The 19,281-nt window shown below is 33.8% G+C and overlaps 1 protein-coding gene across 1 annotated transcript in view; it reads left to right on the top strand.

The window, feature by feature from the left end:
* Positions 1-19,281, top strand: part of RANBP9 (RAN binding protein 9) — a 96,253-nt gene that overhangs the window by 56,566 nt on the left and 20,406 nt on the right. The window contains 6 exon segments of the mRNA XM_050789310.1: positions 635-687; positions 2,206-2,373; positions 6,802-6,824; positions 14,762-14,946; positions 16,895-17,007; positions 18,192-18,300. Of these exon segments, the coding sequence (XP_050645267.1) occupies positions 635-687; positions 2,206-2,373; positions 6,802-6,824; positions 14,762-14,946; positions 16,895-17,007; positions 18,192-18,300 (651 nt within the window).

Here is a 19,281-nt window from a genome sequence, read left to right as displayed (position 1 = left end):
ATCTTTCCTTGTGTATTGTGTGGAGATTATTTTGTTCTAATTTTATAAATTGATAATAAAGAACCCTCTGTTTAGGTAGATTTTGTCAATTTGCTCAGTTTTAGAAAGCCAGTATAGAAAATACATACCTTGGGGTAATTTTATTAAGATATTTTTATGTGAGTTTGAAATTTTTTCCAAATGAGAATCCATATTTCTGTGTGTGTGTGTGTGTGTGTGTGCGTGCGTGGTCTAAATTTTTACTGTGCCCCTTGGGAAACATATTTGTTTCCTTAACATTTTTTTTCTTTCCACAATGCCTCTGTGCTTTTTTGTGAGAAATCTTAATCCCAAACATTTATCTGTAAATAAATTGGAGATATTTTTTATAGGTGTCAGTAGAGTGCATAGCTGTGTATTAATGCTTTGTGTATTTATGAATTATTACCGTATGAGTTTGCTGTGAAGTCTGAGTATTATTGGTACTTAATATTGCCCATTGTTGTTACGTAATAAATTGTAATAAAATTTTTGTAGCTACCTTAGGAGTTCGACCTTGGGCTTGGTTCTGATATTGTTTCAGAGTGTTTGGTAATTTATACATATATGACTATAATAATGTCCTTTTCTTCTCTCCCCTCACCCCCGCCAACAGTTACATGGGAATTGGTCTTTCTGCTCAAGGTGTGAACATGAATAGACTACCAGGTACACTTGTAATTGAATTACAGTATTATGTCTTATGAGTAGCTCTTTCTGGTTAAAATTTTCAAGTAAGAAATTATAATATTTAAAGATACTGATTTTCTGTGTTTTTAATCATCAATATCATGAATTTTAAGTGAAAGCTGTGTGGGATTTTTTTTTTTTTTTTTTTTTTTTTTTTTTTTTTTTTTTTTTTAAGACAGAGTCTCACTGTGTCACCCAGGTTGGATGGCGGTGGTGCAGTTTTGGCCCACTGCAACCTCTGCGTCCTGGGATCAGGCAGTTTTCCTGCCTCAGCCTCCCGAGTAGCTGGGATTACAGGCATGCGTCACCAGCCCCAGCTAATTTTTGGATTTTTAGTAGAGATGGGGTTTCACCATGTTGGCCAGGCTGGTCTGGAGCCCCTGACCTCAGGTGATCCACCTGCCTCCGCCTCCCAAACCGTTAGGATTACAGGCATGAGCCACCGTGTCCGGCCTGTGAGTGGTTTTTAATAAATTTAAATTTCACACTGTTTAGTAAAACATATAGTATATATGTCATGCTTTTTTGTATTTTGATATTTTTAAGTTTTAGTACATAGTAATATCAACTACTTTAAATATTTTAATGTGGCTGGTTATATTGGCTACCCATCACATTTTTTACTTTTAACCCATCTTCAGTTGTTTAATGTTCTGGGAATATCGACTAATACTTAAAGTAAACTCAGGAAGAGATGAATAGAGATGGCAGACCTGTTTCCCAGCACCACGTATCAGAGGGAAGTGATTCTTAAATTGTGTCTTTTAATACTCTCTTTGCCAAAGTTAAAAATTAATTTTGGCAAGACTTTTTGAAGTACAAGGCAAAACTATCAATGTAAAACTACATGAAGTGCCTGAAAGAAACAAACCAAGACAACGTAGTTGCATCTGATTGTAATCAGATATGTTACCTTGACATACTTTCTTTGTACCCTTTTGCTTAAAATTATACTTGAAAGAGGGTTTGAGGTTTTTATTATTTGAAAACTCCTTATAGAAGTAACTGATCAGGTAAAAATCTCTTAATGATGATATAAACATATTTGTAGTTTGGTAAGACCACACCTTGTTTGGCTTTTATATTTGGATCACAGCCTTGAGAAACTTGCAGTGGTTGAATAGGATGTAATCTCTTTATGTTATATGAAACGTGTGTGTGTTTCTTTAAATCAAAGCAAAATTATTTTTAGTATATTAGCAAAACGAATATGCACAGAAAATGTGTCCTCCTGTGGGTTAGCATTTATGTTGGTTTTTTCTGGTAGGGATTCTCTCTGTTTAATATTTTAGTGTTCTGTGTAGCTATTTTTCTTAAATTTGTAAACAGTATTTTAATATAGAATAAATTTTGTAATTGTTAAGAATTTAAATGTACATTGGAAATTTCACTTTTATATTATCTTGTACTGTTCTGATTTATCATAATCTTAGTGAATAAACCTAGTACAGAGGAACCTTACTTTTCATTGTAAATATGCCGGAACTTTCTCCATAGGTTGGGATAAACATTCATATGGTTACCATGGGGATGATGGACATTCGTTTTGTTCTTCCGGAACTGGACAACCTTATGGACCAACTTTCACTACTGGTGATGTCATTGGCTGTTGTGTTAATCTTATCAACAATACCTGCTTTTACACCAAGAATGGACATAGTTTAGGTACTGAGATAATATGTTGCATGCAAAATAACCAAATACTGAGATTATTATACTTCCAGGATGGTGGTTGTATTTATTATGTGATTCTCCTTTATAGATAGATGCCTCTGAAAATGGTTTCTTCCTTTTTCCCCAGATAAAAGCTGAGGAAATGGTGAATATTTATATTCTGTGAAGGCCATCTATATGATACATATATGTATAGGAGTTACTGTAGAAATAATCCCTATACTGAGATATTTATTCTGGAAATAGAAATGCCACGAGTTTTCTGCTTTAAAAAAAACGCTACACAGTATAATCTAATTTTCTAAGTAACAGGTGCTAAGAAAAAGGAGCAGTCAGTTGTTAGGATAGTGTGGGGAATAGTAACGAAGGAAGGGAAAGCTTGATGCCACAAGCATATGAAGGGCATCAACACACTCAAAGGTCAGATCTGCTAACAAAGATGGCTAAGTTGGTAAATACAAGTTTGTTCTATGGAAGGGAGCAGAATTAAGCAAACAGTGACAAAACTTCTGAGAATAAAAAAACTTCTGAAAATAAAATAGGTTATGGACAACTTGAAACCCATACATTGTAAGACTAATAGTAAATTAAGATTTTCAGTGGAATATTCATTTACTCATAGCACTTCAAATTTGAAGTTGTATGTGGTCATTATATTCCTTTTTCTTAGAAGTTTTTTTTTTTTTTTTAACTATAGAAAGTATAAAGGATAGTAACACTGATGCTTTTTGTTTCATAAAAAAGGATTTCACATTTTACTGCTGGAAAAATCTTTGACTCAAATTATTTTTAATGAGGTAAAACGAAAAGAAGCATAAACTAAGTAACCCTAGAAGGCAGAAACTCTGCTTATAAATAATTGTATTTAGAAATTAGACTTAAAGTAGTATGCTTAGACATATAATAGATGTTCTTTAACACAAAAGCTGTTTTTTCTGTTATTTCACAGTATAATAGAAAATTCTGAATTTCTGGCTGCACTGGCAGTACTCTTTTCAAAGTGTTTCAATATATTTCTGATATAAAGTTAACTTTTTTCATATTTAGCTTAACATTTCTATTTCTGATTACTGATTTTAATTCTGAAGTCCTTCTGTATTATCTGACTTGAAAGTTTTTCTCAAGTCCACAACAGATCCTTTTCTCACTAGTACAATAATGTTAAGGACCCCAAGCAAATTATGTATATTTGTGTGTGATTTCATTGTTGTAGCCACCTGGTTTCCAAGAACAATACAGTCCTCTTGAATTTATTTGTTGTTGCTATTCTGACTGATCATATAATCTTAGTTGGCTTGACTGCTTAAGATGTTTAAAGTTTTGAATCCGGAGAAATCTGGTTTTAGGTATGATCTTTGGCTCAAAAACCAAAGAATACACTTTTAAAAAACCACAATCTCTTTAACATAAACTTTGAAAACTTTCCAGAGAAGAAATTTCATTTTGGGAGATAAGACAATCACAGGTGATATGATTTTATTTGTTCCCTGTTTTCCCAAAGATTTAAATTAAATTTTTCTCTTGGCTGAGAAAGCTATTTTTTGAAATGTGTGACGTGTCTTTAAAAAGATGCACCTAATAATGGAGTCACATTATAAATTTTAATTAATTAATTAATTAATTTAGTTTTGAGACAGTCTCCTTCTGTCGCCAAGGCAGGAGTACAGCGATGCGATCTCAGCTCAGAACCTCCACCTCCTAGTTTCAAGCAATTCTCCTTCCCCAACCTCCTGAATAGCTGAGATTATAGGCGCACCATCACCCCTAGCTAATGTTTGTATTTTTAGTGGAAATGGGGTTTCACCATGTTGTCTAGGTTGGTCTTGAACTTCTGACCTCAAGTGATACACCCGCCTCAGCCTTCCAAAGTGTTGGCATTACAGGCGTGAGCCACTGCGCCCAGACCACATTTTAAGTAAACCTGAATGTTTGGCATTATTCATTCTTAAATTTAATAAATATTAAACACATAGAGAGGTGGTATAACAGTGGTTAATAACAGTTCTTTAGTCAGACTTGCATGGGTTTGACTCCTGGCTTATGCCATGTAACCATATGTAAAGTACTTAACATTTCTTTGCCTTAGTTTTCTCACTTTGTCAATTAGGATCACTGTAATACCTATCTCACTAAGGTTGTTAGAGTAAACTGCTTAGTATGTGCACAGTTCTGGCATCTAGTGAATAATCATTAAATGTTATTTAGTATCATTGTTTGTCAGCCCTGAGCTAGGTTCCTGGGATCCACTGGTAAAACATTGATGAGCGGAAATGACTTCTCTAGAATAGGAGTCTACAAGCTATGGCCAAGTTAGCCTCCTGTGTATTTTAAAATAAAATTTCATTAGAAACCAGCCACACCCACTTACATATATTGTTCATGATTGCTTTCCTGTTACAATGGGAGAGTTGGGTATTTGTGTTAAAGACCATATGGCCTGGAAAGCAGAACATATTAGTAGTCCTTTGTAGGAAAGCTTTGCCTACCTCTGGTCTGGATTTGACATCTTAGAAGATAAAATACTGTTAAATATTTAGTTACTATTCCCTTGTACTTCCTAAATGGATAATCTGTACCCAAAACCTGATACATCTTTAGTTTCTGTCTCATGGAAGACTTTCAGAATATATATTTGCTTACTATATAAAGAAAAATAGAAAGGTTTTATTTAAGAAAATAAGAGAAAAACATTGCAGTATATAGGTTAACTTAATTTGATAATTTTTTACTCTGTTTTATTGAATAACATTCACCAATTGAAGATCACTTTTCAAAAAACCTGACAAATCAGGAAATTATGAATATAGAAAATTGCTTTCTGTGTAAAATTCAAATAGTTACATCATCTTGTTAAAGTGGCATCTTTTCATGGTCTGAGCAAAAACGTGTGGTAACTTTATTTGGCAGTGTTAAAAAATGTTAACTTTTGGAATTAATTTTGAATTTTTCATTAGAGTTTTTGGTAAAGTGAAGATTTCAGTAATTACAGACACAAAGGATTTTTGCTAAGGATAGAATATACAGTCTTCATTATAACTAGACATCTTTGAGAAAAATAATTGATTAGCTTATGAAAAAATATTAGAAATATGTATACAGTATATTAAAATATTTATTCTCTGTTGCTTTCTGTATTCTTTTTACTTTTGTGAAATTTTGGGGGTAAATTTTTTATTTGGGCTGATAGTACTTTGCTGTCTGTGTTATTAATGAAGTTAAATGTAATGATAATGTTTTATATGGGGGAAACAGGAACCCTAACTTTGCTTTCCTTTTAAGAAGCCACCATGAATTTACTAGTTTTTAAAAATCGTGAAAACAGGGCTCTACTAACTACAAAACATTATTTTTACACATTATTTTAAAAGTGTAAAATTTATATTCAGTTTGTCTTTTAACTTTATTATCTTAATAAATAGTTAGATGGTTTCTGTTAGTACAGCACAATCATAGAAGAATAAAATGTCAAGTAGGAAGAGACCTTAAAAATAATTTAATGGAAATTCCCTCGGTTTTAAGATAGTAATCAAGACTGTAGAAACAGTGGTGCTGGTTTGGTTTTGATTTTGTTTTAGACTGGAAGAATTGAGATCAACTGACTGACTCACCAATACTGCTCTCCCATTATTCTAGCGCTAAATCTTTAAAAATATATCTACAGAAATACTTTATTATCTTATTTTCAGCTAAGTTGTGTATTTGAATATTTGAAAGGAGGTCGTTAAATTGTCAGGTTGGGTTGACGGTAGACTTGTTACAATGATATTGCCATTGCTCAAGTTGTATCTAGAACGTGACTGTTGTAATTACTGTGAAAAGGTATTCAAGAGAAATTCTCAACTGTGCAAAATCCTTTATCCTTTGAAGGAGGAATTGATTTTTCCCACGAGTAAATCATAAGTTAAAGAATTTACTTTCATAAGAAACATTTTTTAAAGAAGCAAAAATATACTGTATTTTCCCTTGTTTGCCTTTTATAACAGAAAAACTCCTTTCCTTCCACCTAAAATTACTTAAAAGCTAAATCTAGATGATAATTATTAAACGATGAGGCTACAAATGGCAACTTGGGGGTAAAAAATAAACTGTGACTGTTTTGCAACCAACTTTCTTAATGTGTTTTCTAATGTAGCTTTGAAGATATATCTAAAAGTATTTCAAAAATCCTGGAGACAATGGCAACATCTCAGAAATAAAATTTGTGTATGACTAGCAAGGCTGATTATCTTGAAGGGGAACAGCATTCATTCACCCAGACATATGGTAGTGTTATTGATGAAAAATTAGTCTTGTTATTTTTTATTTAGGCTTTAATGTTTTTTCTTTTGCCATTTGTTTCCTTTTAGTTAGAAGTTCAGCTTGTCAGTATAGTCTGCTTTGAAAAACAGTTTCTAATGCCACTTTTTTTTTTCTTTTTAGGTATTGCTTTCACTGACCTACCGGTAAGACTTTTTTTAAAGGCAATTTTCTATTTTTAATTAAAGGAAGTATAAAGAAACTGATACTGGGCATATTTAGAAAGTTTAAAATAGAGTCTTATTGATATTTATTAAGTTCATATGACATGCAAAGAAGAGGTCTTTTCTCTAACCACCTTGGGTGTAGACCCTCAGAAATCAAGCTCCAACTTGCGCTGGATTCATTGTATAAAGGAAAATAAATCAGAATTGATTCTCAGGTATCTTTTTAAATGTCACTATTCATTCATTTGAAATGTATTTCCTTGGACTTTTCAGCAGAAAGCTGTATAGCAGTTCTAATTATTTATTCATCCAAGCTATATAGAGGCCTACCGTGTGGCAGGTTAAGTGCTTGGAATATATTATTAACAAAACAGGTAGTAAACAGTCTCTGCCCTCTTGGACTTTATAGTATTCAAGCTGTGAAAGTTAGAGAATAAGCAGTACATGAAAAACAAATAAAGTAGAACATATTTTAAGGGTGTTAAGTATACTTTGGAAAGAAAGGGGAAAAAGAGAGAATGGGAATACCAATGGTAGGACATAAGGTTGTTCAAGTTGCTCCCCTTTGCTCAAGGTGAGACTTGAGCTAAGGCTTTGGAGGAGTGAGGGAGTCTGCCAAGTGTATATGTAGAGCAAGAGCTTTCCAGGCAGAGGGAAGTTAGGGAAAAGGTGCTTAGGCAGGAGCACACATGGCTTGTTTGAAGAAGGGTCTGAAGTGTGGGAGAGAGGAGTGAGGAGGGCAGAGCATGTGTAGTAGTAGATGATCAGAGATAATGATGGGGTGGGGGTAAGCTATTAATAGACCATCTAGACCTGGGCAAGCCATTGGGAGGGCTTGGACATTTAGTCTGAGTGAAATACAAAGACATTGCAGACTTGTATTTGTCATGATATGACTTCAGTTTTTACAGGATCACTGTGATTGCTTAGTTGAAAAATAGACTAGGCTGGGCGCAGTGGCTCACGCCTGTAATCCCAGCACTTTGGGAGGCCGAGGTGGACTGATAACGAGGTCAGGAGATCGAGACCATCCTGGCTAACACCATGAAACCCCGTCTCTACTAAAAAAAACAAAAAAAAACCCAAAAAATTAGCTGGGCGTGGTGGTTGGCGCCTATAGTCCCAGCTACTCAGGAGGCTGAGGCAGGAGAATGGCATAAACCTGGGAGGCGGAGCTAGCAGTGAGCCAAGATTGTGCCACTGCACTCCAGCCTGGGTGACGACAGAGCGAGACTCTGCCTCAAAAAAAAAATAAAATAAAAAAAGTTATATGGGAGTAAGGGTAGAAGCAAGGGGACCTGTGAGAAGACTACTGCAGAAATTTAAGCAAGGGATGACAGTAACTCTCTTCAGTAGTGGTTTGATTTCACAGATCTTATTTACCAAACCCAAGTCACTGTCTGTTGTAATCTGCATCATCTATGACACCAAGGGGCAAAAAAGCTAACTGTGACATAATGCCTCCCTTATCACTTAGCATTTTTATCTTATACTCAGTGATCTCTTAGGTTTATTTAAATGTAGATTTTTAATCTGTGTCTGTTTTTAGGTGTTGCATACCTAAAAAAGGATGAAATAAGCAATATAAATTGATTAAGGTATTCCTAAAATTTCATATTCAGACTCTAACCTTTTAAATCAGTTTTTTTTTTAGAGTGGATGCCATGATTTTCTTTGATCTCACTCTGTCACCCAGGTTGGAGCGCAGTGATGTGATCTTGGCTCACTGCAACCTCTGCCTCCCAGGCTTGAGGGATCCTCCTATTTCAGACTCCCAAGTAGCTGGGACCACCAGCGCACACCAGCATGCCCGACTGGTATGCTGGGTAGAGATGGGGTTTCGCCAGGTTGCCCAGGCTGATGCCCATGATTTTCTTTGTGATACTATCTTCTCTGTCATCGAGAACATTTTTTAAGATTTCCGTGTTATGTCTGGGATTAATCTCCAAGCTGCGGATTATTCCATCGTGCACATTTGATGCTGTCACTTTCATGATATTAATCAATATCACGAAAATGAAAATTTCATCAGGAAAAGCAATTCAGTCCCAAGAACTTTTCAGTGAGCTCATTCCTTAACAAATTGCTCCTGTGCAGGCAGTGACAGCTGTATTGTGACAGCTGCCTGACCATAGTAAGGTGTCATCAATTATAAAACGCATTCCAATTTTCAGAGATGTTTTGAGAGAGATGGTGGAAGATTCAGAGGTAGAGAATAGATACCAAATCTGTAGATTATATCCGTTAAGAAAATCCTAGGAAAAAACAAGTCAAAATTATAATAGAAAATAATTTTAAGCCAAGGAATATTTGAACCCTACCAATCAAAAGTACTCATGAAGAAGCATTGTTTAGATCTGGGAGTCTGAGGTGGGAGGACTGCTTGAGGCCAGGAGTTCAACACCACTTTGGGCAATATAATGAGATCTCACCTCTACCAAAAAAACAAAAAACAACCAAAAAAACCCTGCCACATTATTTAGTAAATAGTGATGGAATAAGTCTTTATTATTATTTTTTAAAATATGTAGATATTGTTAGGACAGAGTGTAAAGTAAGTTCTAGATGGATTAAAGAGTTAAATTTTTAAAAATCCCAAAATAATAATAACAAAAAATATGATTCTTTTAAAAATCCAACTGAAAACCAAGAGAATTGGCCAATGGATTGGATCTGAAAATTGTGTAAGGTCTGAGAATTGACCATTGTACGTAGCAGAGTAGAGGTCACTGGTGACCTGGACAAGAAAGTTGCAGCTGTGGGATGGAGACATCCTGATTGGAATGGATTTTAGGAAGAGGTGAATTGTAGACAGTGGATAACTCTGGAGGACTTTGGCCACAGTGAGGAGTAAAGAAATGGAGTAGTAGCTGGTGGTGGAAGTGGGGGCAGCAGAAAAAAAAAATTAGGAGATTGAGCATGCTGACGAAAATGTTGATGTAACATAGAAAGAAAGTAGATGTAGCATAGAAAGAGGTAGACAGGTGTGTAATTGAGGGGATGGGCTTTTGAGAAGAGCATTGTGGGGACAGGCAGAGTGTGTAGGGGCAGATTCTGGTTGGTGGGTTGATTTGGTCTTTAACAGGTAAGAGACTCTGGTGAGAATGCTGTAAGTTTCATTTAGAGTTGGGTAAAGGGTTTAGTGGCTTTTTTTATTTTTTTATTTTTTTCTGTTGCGGCACTAAGCATGTGAAACCAACTAGTCAGTGTGAGCTTTTGTTGTTGTTAGCTTTCATTTTCTTGTTCATAGATAGAGGTGATCATTTGGGAAAAGCTTGGTTGGTTGTAGACATGTTGATTATTTTCTCTCCCTCTTTTGAATCACCAGTTATGTTTTCTCCCTCAGGTAGCCAGTGATCATGTGCAACTTCCTTGTAACAGTGGTTACGGTGGTGGTTTTAGGTTTCCTTTTAGTATAGTAGTTTTCATTTTTAATACTGTAGATCTTCTGGGACTTCCACAGGCTTCATATCACTTTTCTTTTAAAGGAAGCATCAAGGAAGCGTTGATATATTTGTCTTCTACACCTGGGATCTCTCACAAGCTACCCATACCATTGAATCCTGAGAGAAAGTATATTTGCAGAAAATCCAGTTTACCTATATTGTTCTGCACCTGTTATGGAACATAAGTGTTTATACAGCTTTGAAAACCTTAGATTTTTTTCAAAATAGTCTTTTTCCTCAGCTTACCTCACCAGTTTGAGAAATGACATTAAATATATTCAGTTTGGGATTTAATTATACAATTAAATTATGATAGTTGCACAGTTCTGTGAACATACTAAAAAACATTGAAGGCTGTTGCTTTTTAAAGACTTTTGTTATAGTAACTGTTCTCATTTTAAATGACGTTGTTTTTGAATTCTGGGCACTGACTTGAAATCTACTTTTTGTGGATACATTATTTGTATAGTCATTTTTATTAGAAGAGATCTAATGTAGACCAAAGCTGTGCTATTGAGAATAGAAATTTATATTGTATACATTTAGCTTTTAAGCAATTTCTAGATTGAAAATACCTTTTGCAAGTTAATAGAAATGTTTTCCTATTCTTTTCATAAAGTACCTATTCTGTCTATGTACTATTCTACATGGGCGGGAGTATTTTTCTGGAAGACATTATTACATATAAATCTATAGTGACGGTGTACCTGCTGCATGGATGAACCTTGAAAACATGCTAAATAAAAGAAGCCAGTCATCTGGGTGCGGTGGCTCACGTCTGTAATTCCAGCACTTTGGGAGGCCGAGGCGGGCGAATGAGGAGGTCAAGAGATCGAGACCATCCTGGCCAACAGGGTGAAACCCCATCCCTACTAAAAATACAAAAATTAGCCAGGCGTGGTGGCATGCGGCTGTAGTCCCATACTTGGGAGGCTGAGGCAGGGGAATCGCTTGAACCCAGGAGGCAGAGGTTGCAGTGAACTGAGATCATGCCACTGTACTTCAGCCTGGGCCACAGAGCGAGACTCTGTCTCAAAAAAAAAAAAAAAAAAAAATAGAAAAAGCCAGTCATAAAAGATCACATATTTTGTTGTTCCATTTATGCAAAATGTCCAGAATGGGCAAATCCATAGAGTTAGAAAGTAGATTAGTGGTTGCCGGGGGAATGGGGAAATGGGGAGTGGCTGCTAATGGGTACTGGGTTTCTTTCTGGGGTGATGGGATTGTTATACAATTAAATTATAATAGCTGCACAGGTGAACATACTAAAAAACATTGAAGGCTGTTGTTTTTTAAAATCTGTAATATAGCAAGTTAAGGATTATGTCCTTAATCCTCTTCCCCCAAATTCTCCAGTTTTAAGGTTGAGTAAATGGTATAAAAATTATAGTTACTTTTCAGTGAGCCAAAACTGACTTAATATTACTAAAACTATTTTAAATATGTATCAGATTACAGAAGTAATGTATAGTATTAAATGCTTAAATGAGAAATGTTTATATATACAGAAATGTACAAAAGAGAAGTTCTTCATAGTCCCAGTCTCTTTGGCTATAATGTTTGTTTTAACTTGAGTATATATCCTTTTAGACTTCTTTCTAAACACCATATAAGCCAGTATGTTCATTTTTTAAATGTTTATATGAAAGATAGGTTCATAACATATACAGTATGTTATACCTTACTTTAATGTGTATAGGACATCTTTCTATGTCCATACATAACATTTTTCATTCTGTTCTTTTTGCCTGCTTTATGTTATGTTATTGTATTAACTTACTACCACAATCGATTAATTATAAAATGTACATTTTTTTCATATTTTAGTATTTCTGAAATGAGAATGCACTGTAGAATCAATGACTGGTCAGAGTTTAATTTGCATTATGTTTTCCTAGACACAAAATAGTGATATTTGATACTATTAGATTCTGAGATTTGATGAATGTGGTATAGTATCACCTATCTGTGAATATTTTAAAGTTTTGTTTGCGTTACAAATAATGCTACAGGACATATCTTTGTACATACTTATTTTTCTGTAAGAATACACTCTTCCAAGTGAAATTACTCAGTCAATGTTAATAGATTTTTCCTGATTTATTTATTAAAAGATTATATCAGTTTATTTCTGTGTAAGTAGATGAGAGGGTTATTTCCACAACCCTTATCAACATTGGGTATTCTCAGCCTTTCAAGTCTTAATCTGATGTGCAAAAGTTTTTAAATCTTGAACTTTTAATTTAATTGATTTTATTTTTAAGTGCACATTAAAAATGTTCATCTAAAAAGTTGAGTGTGATTAAACTTCTCTTTATGTGTTGTCATTTTTATTTCTTCTACAAATTGCCTTCATATTCGTTGCCATTTTTAAGAATTTGAACTTTGTCCTCCTAAATTTTTTCTATATTTGGAAAACACATTTTGCCATATGTGTGGCAGATTTTTTTTCTAGAAGGTCATTTATCTTTGTCATTTGTGGCATGTTTGGTCACAGGGAAGTTTTAAATTTTTATGAAATAGTTTTATCAGAGAATTCATGAATGTTGATTGTCTTTGATAGTGTTGATATAATTATTTTTTCTGAATTTATAAGAAAATTTAGATGAGCAGATCGTTTTAAAAGTGTCTTTATTTAGACAGTACTGAATATCATTATAAACTCTGCGTAATGAACATAATCGTCTCACTCTGGTTTTCGGCTTATATGCTTTTGTGTTAAAGTATTTCATAACTGTAGTGGGTTTTCTGTTCTTTTGTGTTTTGTTTTGTTTTGTTTTGTTTTAGACAGAGTTTCACTTTTATTGCCCAGGCTGGAGTGCAATGGCGCAATCTCTCACCAAAACCTCCCTGTCCCAGGTTCAAGCAGTTGTCCTTCCTCAGCCTCCCGAGTAGCTGGGATTACAGGCATGCACCACCACACCCAGCTAATTTTGTATTTTTAGTAGAGGTGGGGTTTCACCATGTTGGTCAAGCTGGTCTGGTACTCCTGTCCTGAGGTGATCCACCCGCCTCAGCCTCACAAAGTGCTGGGATTACAGGCATGAGCTGCCGCTCCTGGCCTGTTTCTATAAAGTCTTTAGGTCTCAGTTTTCTCACTGGTGAAATGAGAAGGCTGTACTATCTCACCTGTTTTTGGCTTAAAAGTTTATAAACTTGTTAGCTCTGTTGATTATTGAGAATCAATACATTTGCATACTTTGCTTTAGCCATTTATTTCCATAATCCACTAGTACTTTATGTTTTCTGATATTTTGACACTATTTTGTTTCTATTTTGTTCTGCTTGATTGAACGGTTGTTTTTAAATACACCCTCTTTGCATTTTACTGTGAAATCTAACATCTTATATTCACACAGAAATTATCTGTTCTTGATCTTTACCTTGTTTTGTACTAAAAATACTTGTTATAACTGTTAAAGATATAAGACATACACACAGAAAACGAAAATATGGTAGGATTTGGAGTTGCAAGAGGAAAAATCAGTTTTGAATGTGGTATCAAACAAACTTGTGTTCCAGTTCCATCTCTGCCATTTGTTAGCAGAACGACCATGAGCAAGTTATTTAACCTTGAATCCTCATTTTTCTCTATCTTTGTAGTAGAAATAATAATAGTGGCCTCACAGAATTATGATTAAACCCTGGCATTTTGTAGCCACTCAGAAACTCATTCTCCCTTTAGATGTAACAACCAATTAGTGACATAGCCAAAAGAATGACTCCTCTATTTTTTGTTTATTTGAAGTTACCAGCTTTTCATCTTGATTAACCTTGAAACCATGGAGTGTACCTGAATGCCTTTCTTAGTTTGGGTATTCAGATTCATTCTTTTCCTCCCTTGAAATACGTACATTTGAGTTTTTTTTCTTTTTCTTTTTCTTTCTTTTTTTAATACAGAGAATCCCCACTCTTCATGGCACTGTGTTTTGCTTATATTAAGGTCGTATCCCCTTCCCTTTGTAAAGTTAGGCATCCCAAATGTACAGAATGAAAATAGTAAATTTAAGCTATTAAATGACAGACTAGCTGAGATTGTACTTTTATGATAACTAGCTTTAACATGCAGTTTATAGAAATGTATCATATATAAAATCTGGGATAAACCTGAGTTATGTGTTTATATTTGAATTTCTGTGACTACTGTATGACATAATCTTAGAACAAGAGTTACATCCACATATTATTAGTAGCATAATACCTCATGGTATAATACAACGTTGTCCCTGAATAAATAAAATAGAGATCTTCGTTCGCTTTGTTTTTTCTTGATGATTAAATTGCAAGAAGTGGTATTTTTTCATCTAACATATAATTGAGACCATTTGTTTTAGCCTTTTACTAATATTTTGATTGGAATTTTAAAATTTGAAGTAAATTTATAGTTCTGTTCTTTTAAATATAACATTAAAAAATTATTAAATCTAACATAAAATGGATAGATGTTTAATGAAATATGTTATCTTACAGCCAAATTTGTATCCTACCGTGGGGCTTCAAACACCAGGAGAAGTGGTCGATGCCAATTTTGGGCAACATCCTTTCGTGTTTGATATAGAAGACTATATGCGGGAGTGGAGAACCAAAATCCAGGCACAGATAGATCGATTTCCTATCGGAGATCGAGAAGGAGAATGGCAGACCATGATACAAAAGTAAGAGTGAAGATATTTGAATTTATGTTATTCAGAATCTATTTTTTATAAGATATTTATTCTTTTGGTATCCATGGAAGCTTTTTAATCCACTAATTTATATACTAACATATCTATTATATTATTGATTTTAATCTCTCAACAAAAAGTAATTTACTCCACTCTTTAAACAAATTAAAAACAACTGTTTGATCACACACATTCAGAATTGTATTTCAGTCTGAATTAATTTGACGAAGGAAATAAAATGATGTTAGGTCACCTAGGCTAGGTTAATTCATTTGCTATTCTTAGTAATAGTATTTAATGATTTCTGTAGGTTATACAATTTAACTTTTAATAGTGTTAATGCAAAAGATAAAGTTGAGAGATCATCTAAATTTTATAATCGGGTTCTGTGGATTTTGGACACGAACTTGGCTGTGTTTAAGCTCTCAATATCTGAACTATCAGCAGTAGTGAAGTATAGACTTAAAATTTAAATAAATACCATTAAATTTAAAAAGTCATCTTCACTATTATAATCCAGGCCAAGAAAATAGCAGACTTTCAGATACAATTGGTCCAACACATTTCATCTTTAATGTCCTTATAATTGCCTTGAATATTCTTAACTTTAAAATTGTAATAAAATGTTGGGGGTATTTTTTAGAAAAGGTAGTGATTGGGAGACGTAATGATGACTCTGAAAGCACACTTCTTCCCTAGAGCTATTATCATCTGTATTACAGAGACTGGACACTAGTTTTTTTGTCCAGCCCAGTTGAGCATAGACAACCCTGATGCAGAATCTGGTGGTCACCATGAACTGAAGCTAGAATGGGTTGTTCTGGGACCACATTGTTTTAATGCCCTAAAAATGGTTACCACTGAGCATCATGGCAAAATAGTAGAAAACATTTATCTTAACCTTATAACCAGGATCCTCCCACCCACTTCTTCACTGAATTGATACTCACCATGAACTCTTGAAGAGTCCATTCTAAAAGGTCCCCTCCCCCTTTAATTAATTTGAACAGTTGGGTAAAGTAAGATGCACATCTGTTTCTTAGACATTTTCCCCGCTTTCCTCCGCACTTCGCTTCAGTCTCCTCCTGGTGAACCACTGCTTCCCACCATTTTTTAACTGGCCCTTAGTAGTGTCAAGTGGAGGCAGGTTTAAAAGTTGAATGTTTGGAGATAACAGATACTTGGGTTAATATTGTTGCATCACCAGTTTTTCTAACCACATTTTGTGGATAGATGTAAGTATATGTTTTGACTAACTGGTACCTTTTTAAAAGATTATTGCATTGCAAATGTGTCACTCACATGTAAGTCATATTTGATAAATCTCTTGGGTAAAACCATAGTAATTGATTTAGACTAGAAGACTGATTCTTTAATTAGTAGTACACTTATAGACATTGTTCTGGAAAATTGTCTCTCTGGATTCACCTTAGTATTCTGTACATACTGTGTGATCCCATTTCATATAACTGGTGTATAAAGAAGATGGTTGAATTCTGGAACATTAAGATTTAATCTTTTATTTTAAAGTTGGTTATTTTACACAATGCCAGCAATTACTGGACTAAGTCATATGATAAAGTCAAAATAGAAATTATGGTTAGAAGGGCTGAATAATAAGATAGGAAGGGACCTGGGGGTAATGAGAGTCCAAGAATCAAAGAAAAGGTCACTTAATGTCCTTGATTCTCAAGTAATATTTATTTTAGGGAGAGGAGTCTCAACATAGCATTTGCAGTTATCTTTTTGAAAATACTACATGAATAGAACAAAATGATGTTTTTCAAAAGCTTACTTTAAAGGTGAAGTTCTTAACGCCTTGTTTCAAGGAAATAGGTTCGTTTTTATAACACCAGAGTAGATTTTGTTTATGTAAATTGTAGTATGAAGCATGTATTCTCTTCACTAAAAGATGTATGTTTTTTCTTTTTATTTTAAGAATGGTTTCATCTTATTTAGTCCACCATGGGTACTGTGCCACAGCAGAGGCCTTTGCCAGATCTACAGACCAGACCGTTCTAGAAGAATTAGCTTCCATTAAGAATAGACAAAGTAAGGACACTGTGGTGCATGGCTAATATTTGTTTTCAGATTATAGATTTGGTTACTTTAATTTTTAGAAATTTTATTTTTTTAATTTAAAAAATTTCGATTATATTAATTTAAAATGGATGCCTCTGAATTTTATTTTCACTGACATTTTTGAAGATCAGTTTAAAAATTCACATAAGACTCTGTCAGAATTCTAATTCTAGAGAGATTTTACAGAAATTTTTGTAAGGAATGTCTTTACCATTTTTTTCTTAAAGGAATGTTTTCTTAAGCTTTCAGGAAATAAACATTTAATAAAAAGATTTAAAAAATAGTAAAGTAGTCTGATTAGTTGGAGGAGATAATGTGTGAAAGAAATGTAAATATCTTTTAATTTAAATGGCTATCTAATGTAGTATTGATCATAAGTATTTATTATTTAGATCCTAGTGCTGGCGTGTGTGGCCAGAGATAAAACAGGTCCTATGTAACAATGGCAAGTCAGCATTAACTGCTCCATAGTTAGCCATCCTAAAATGGGTGCTGTTTGTCCATCAGGGTGGGTATACTTGACAAGCGTATAGAGATGAAAACAAAACAGATGGGTGAAATTAATGGATGAAGACAACTGTTTCATAGGTCAAATTGCTGTAATAGCACTGATTACATTGTGTTGTAGTTAATTGTGTGCTGTCCTTTTCTACTATTTTAATAAGCTCTATTGAACAGAGATCACTCATTTTGTATCCTCATCATCTAATTTAACAAATAATCAGATCAAGTGAATGTTCAGTGAGTCTCTGTTAAATTGGAATCTTACTCAAAAGCTATCATTTTTTAGTCCTTTGTTCAGAAGGTCATCATGTTTGATAAGGCGTTTTATTATCTCTTTAAAACAGTCTTTTTAATCTCAGTGTTTGAAACTTCAATATTGCATAATAGATATTTTAACTATATTACTAGTATGTTTGTGATTTTTTTAAAAAAAAATTTGTGACAGTACTTGTTTTTCTAATTTTTTAATAAATGTCTGAAATGTTTCCTGGATTGCTGAATGGAAACTATGATATTAGAAAAAGAAATTGAAATTAATCATAATTTATTTAAAGATTTCTTACTAACTGCCTTCTTTTCTGAGGATCCACTAAGTTTATGTTTTATCTACTTTTGTAAAAGTTAATCGTTTGCTTCCTTTTACTGAATAGGAATTCAGAAATTGGTATTAGCAGGAAGAATGGGAGAAGCCATTGAAACAACACAACAGTTATACCCAAGTTTACTTGAAAGAAATCCTAATCTCCTTTTCACATTAAAGTGAGTTTGCATAATAAAATGCTATATTTGTTATATATTATAAGTACTTGTCATATATGTTACATAATAGACATTTTCATGCTTTTGTAATTTTTTTTCTTTTTCAAATATAAATTTTGTAATGTAGTACATTTAAGGTAACATGTTATGAAAAATACTTTTGTGTTAAGGACCATAAGCAGAAGGTGTCTTTTGCTATGTATTTGCTGTTATCATTCTATTTATGTTTTTAAAAATGTGAAAATCTTATTTAGAAGATGGGTGTCTATTTTTCCTTCTGAAAAGTACCTTACATTTAATCTCTCTGGCATTTTAAAAAATTGTGATAAAATATCCATAAAATTTACCATTTGTTACATTCACATCATTGTGTAACCATCACCACCATCCAACTCCAGAACTTCTCCATCTTCCCATACTGAAACTCTGTTAAACACTAACCATCCATTCCTCCCCCTAGCCCCTGGAAACTACCATTCTACATTTTGCCTGTATGAATTTGACTACTCATATAAGTAGAATCAGAGTATTTGTTCTTCATGACTGGCTTATTCTAATTAGTGTAATAGCCTTAAGGTTAATCTTTATTGTAGCATGTATCAGAATTTTCTTCCTTTTAAAGGCTGAATTGTACTCCATTGTTTGGATAATACTGCATTTTGTTTATCCATTCATCCACTGATGGACACTTAGTTTGCTTCTACCTCTTGGCTATTATGAATAATTGTTACGAATATAGGTGTACAAATATCTGAGTCCCTGCATTTGATTTTTTCGGTTATATACCCAGAAGTGGACTTTCTGGATCATATGGTAATTCTGTGTTTAACTATTTTTTTAATAATAGCTATCCTGATTTGACACTTTTAATTGGTTTTATGAATCTTTGTTACTTAAAAAATGAGATGTTACTGAGCTTTCGATTTCAACTTGTTAAGCAACAGGTATCCTTTGTAAGCCAAATGACACAATTGTTTTGCT

This window comes from Macaca thibetana, chromosome 4 (genome assembly GCF_024542745.1).
Source record: "Macaca thibetana thibetana isolate TM-01 chromosome 4, ASM2454274v1, whole genome shotgun sequence".
NCBI classification, from domain to species: domain Eukaryota; kingdom Metazoa; phylum Chordata; class Mammalia; order Primates; family Cercopithecidae; genus Macaca; species Macaca thibetana.
Note: the sequence above shows the minus strand (reverse complement) of the source record. Positions and strands in the feature narration are given on the sequence as shown.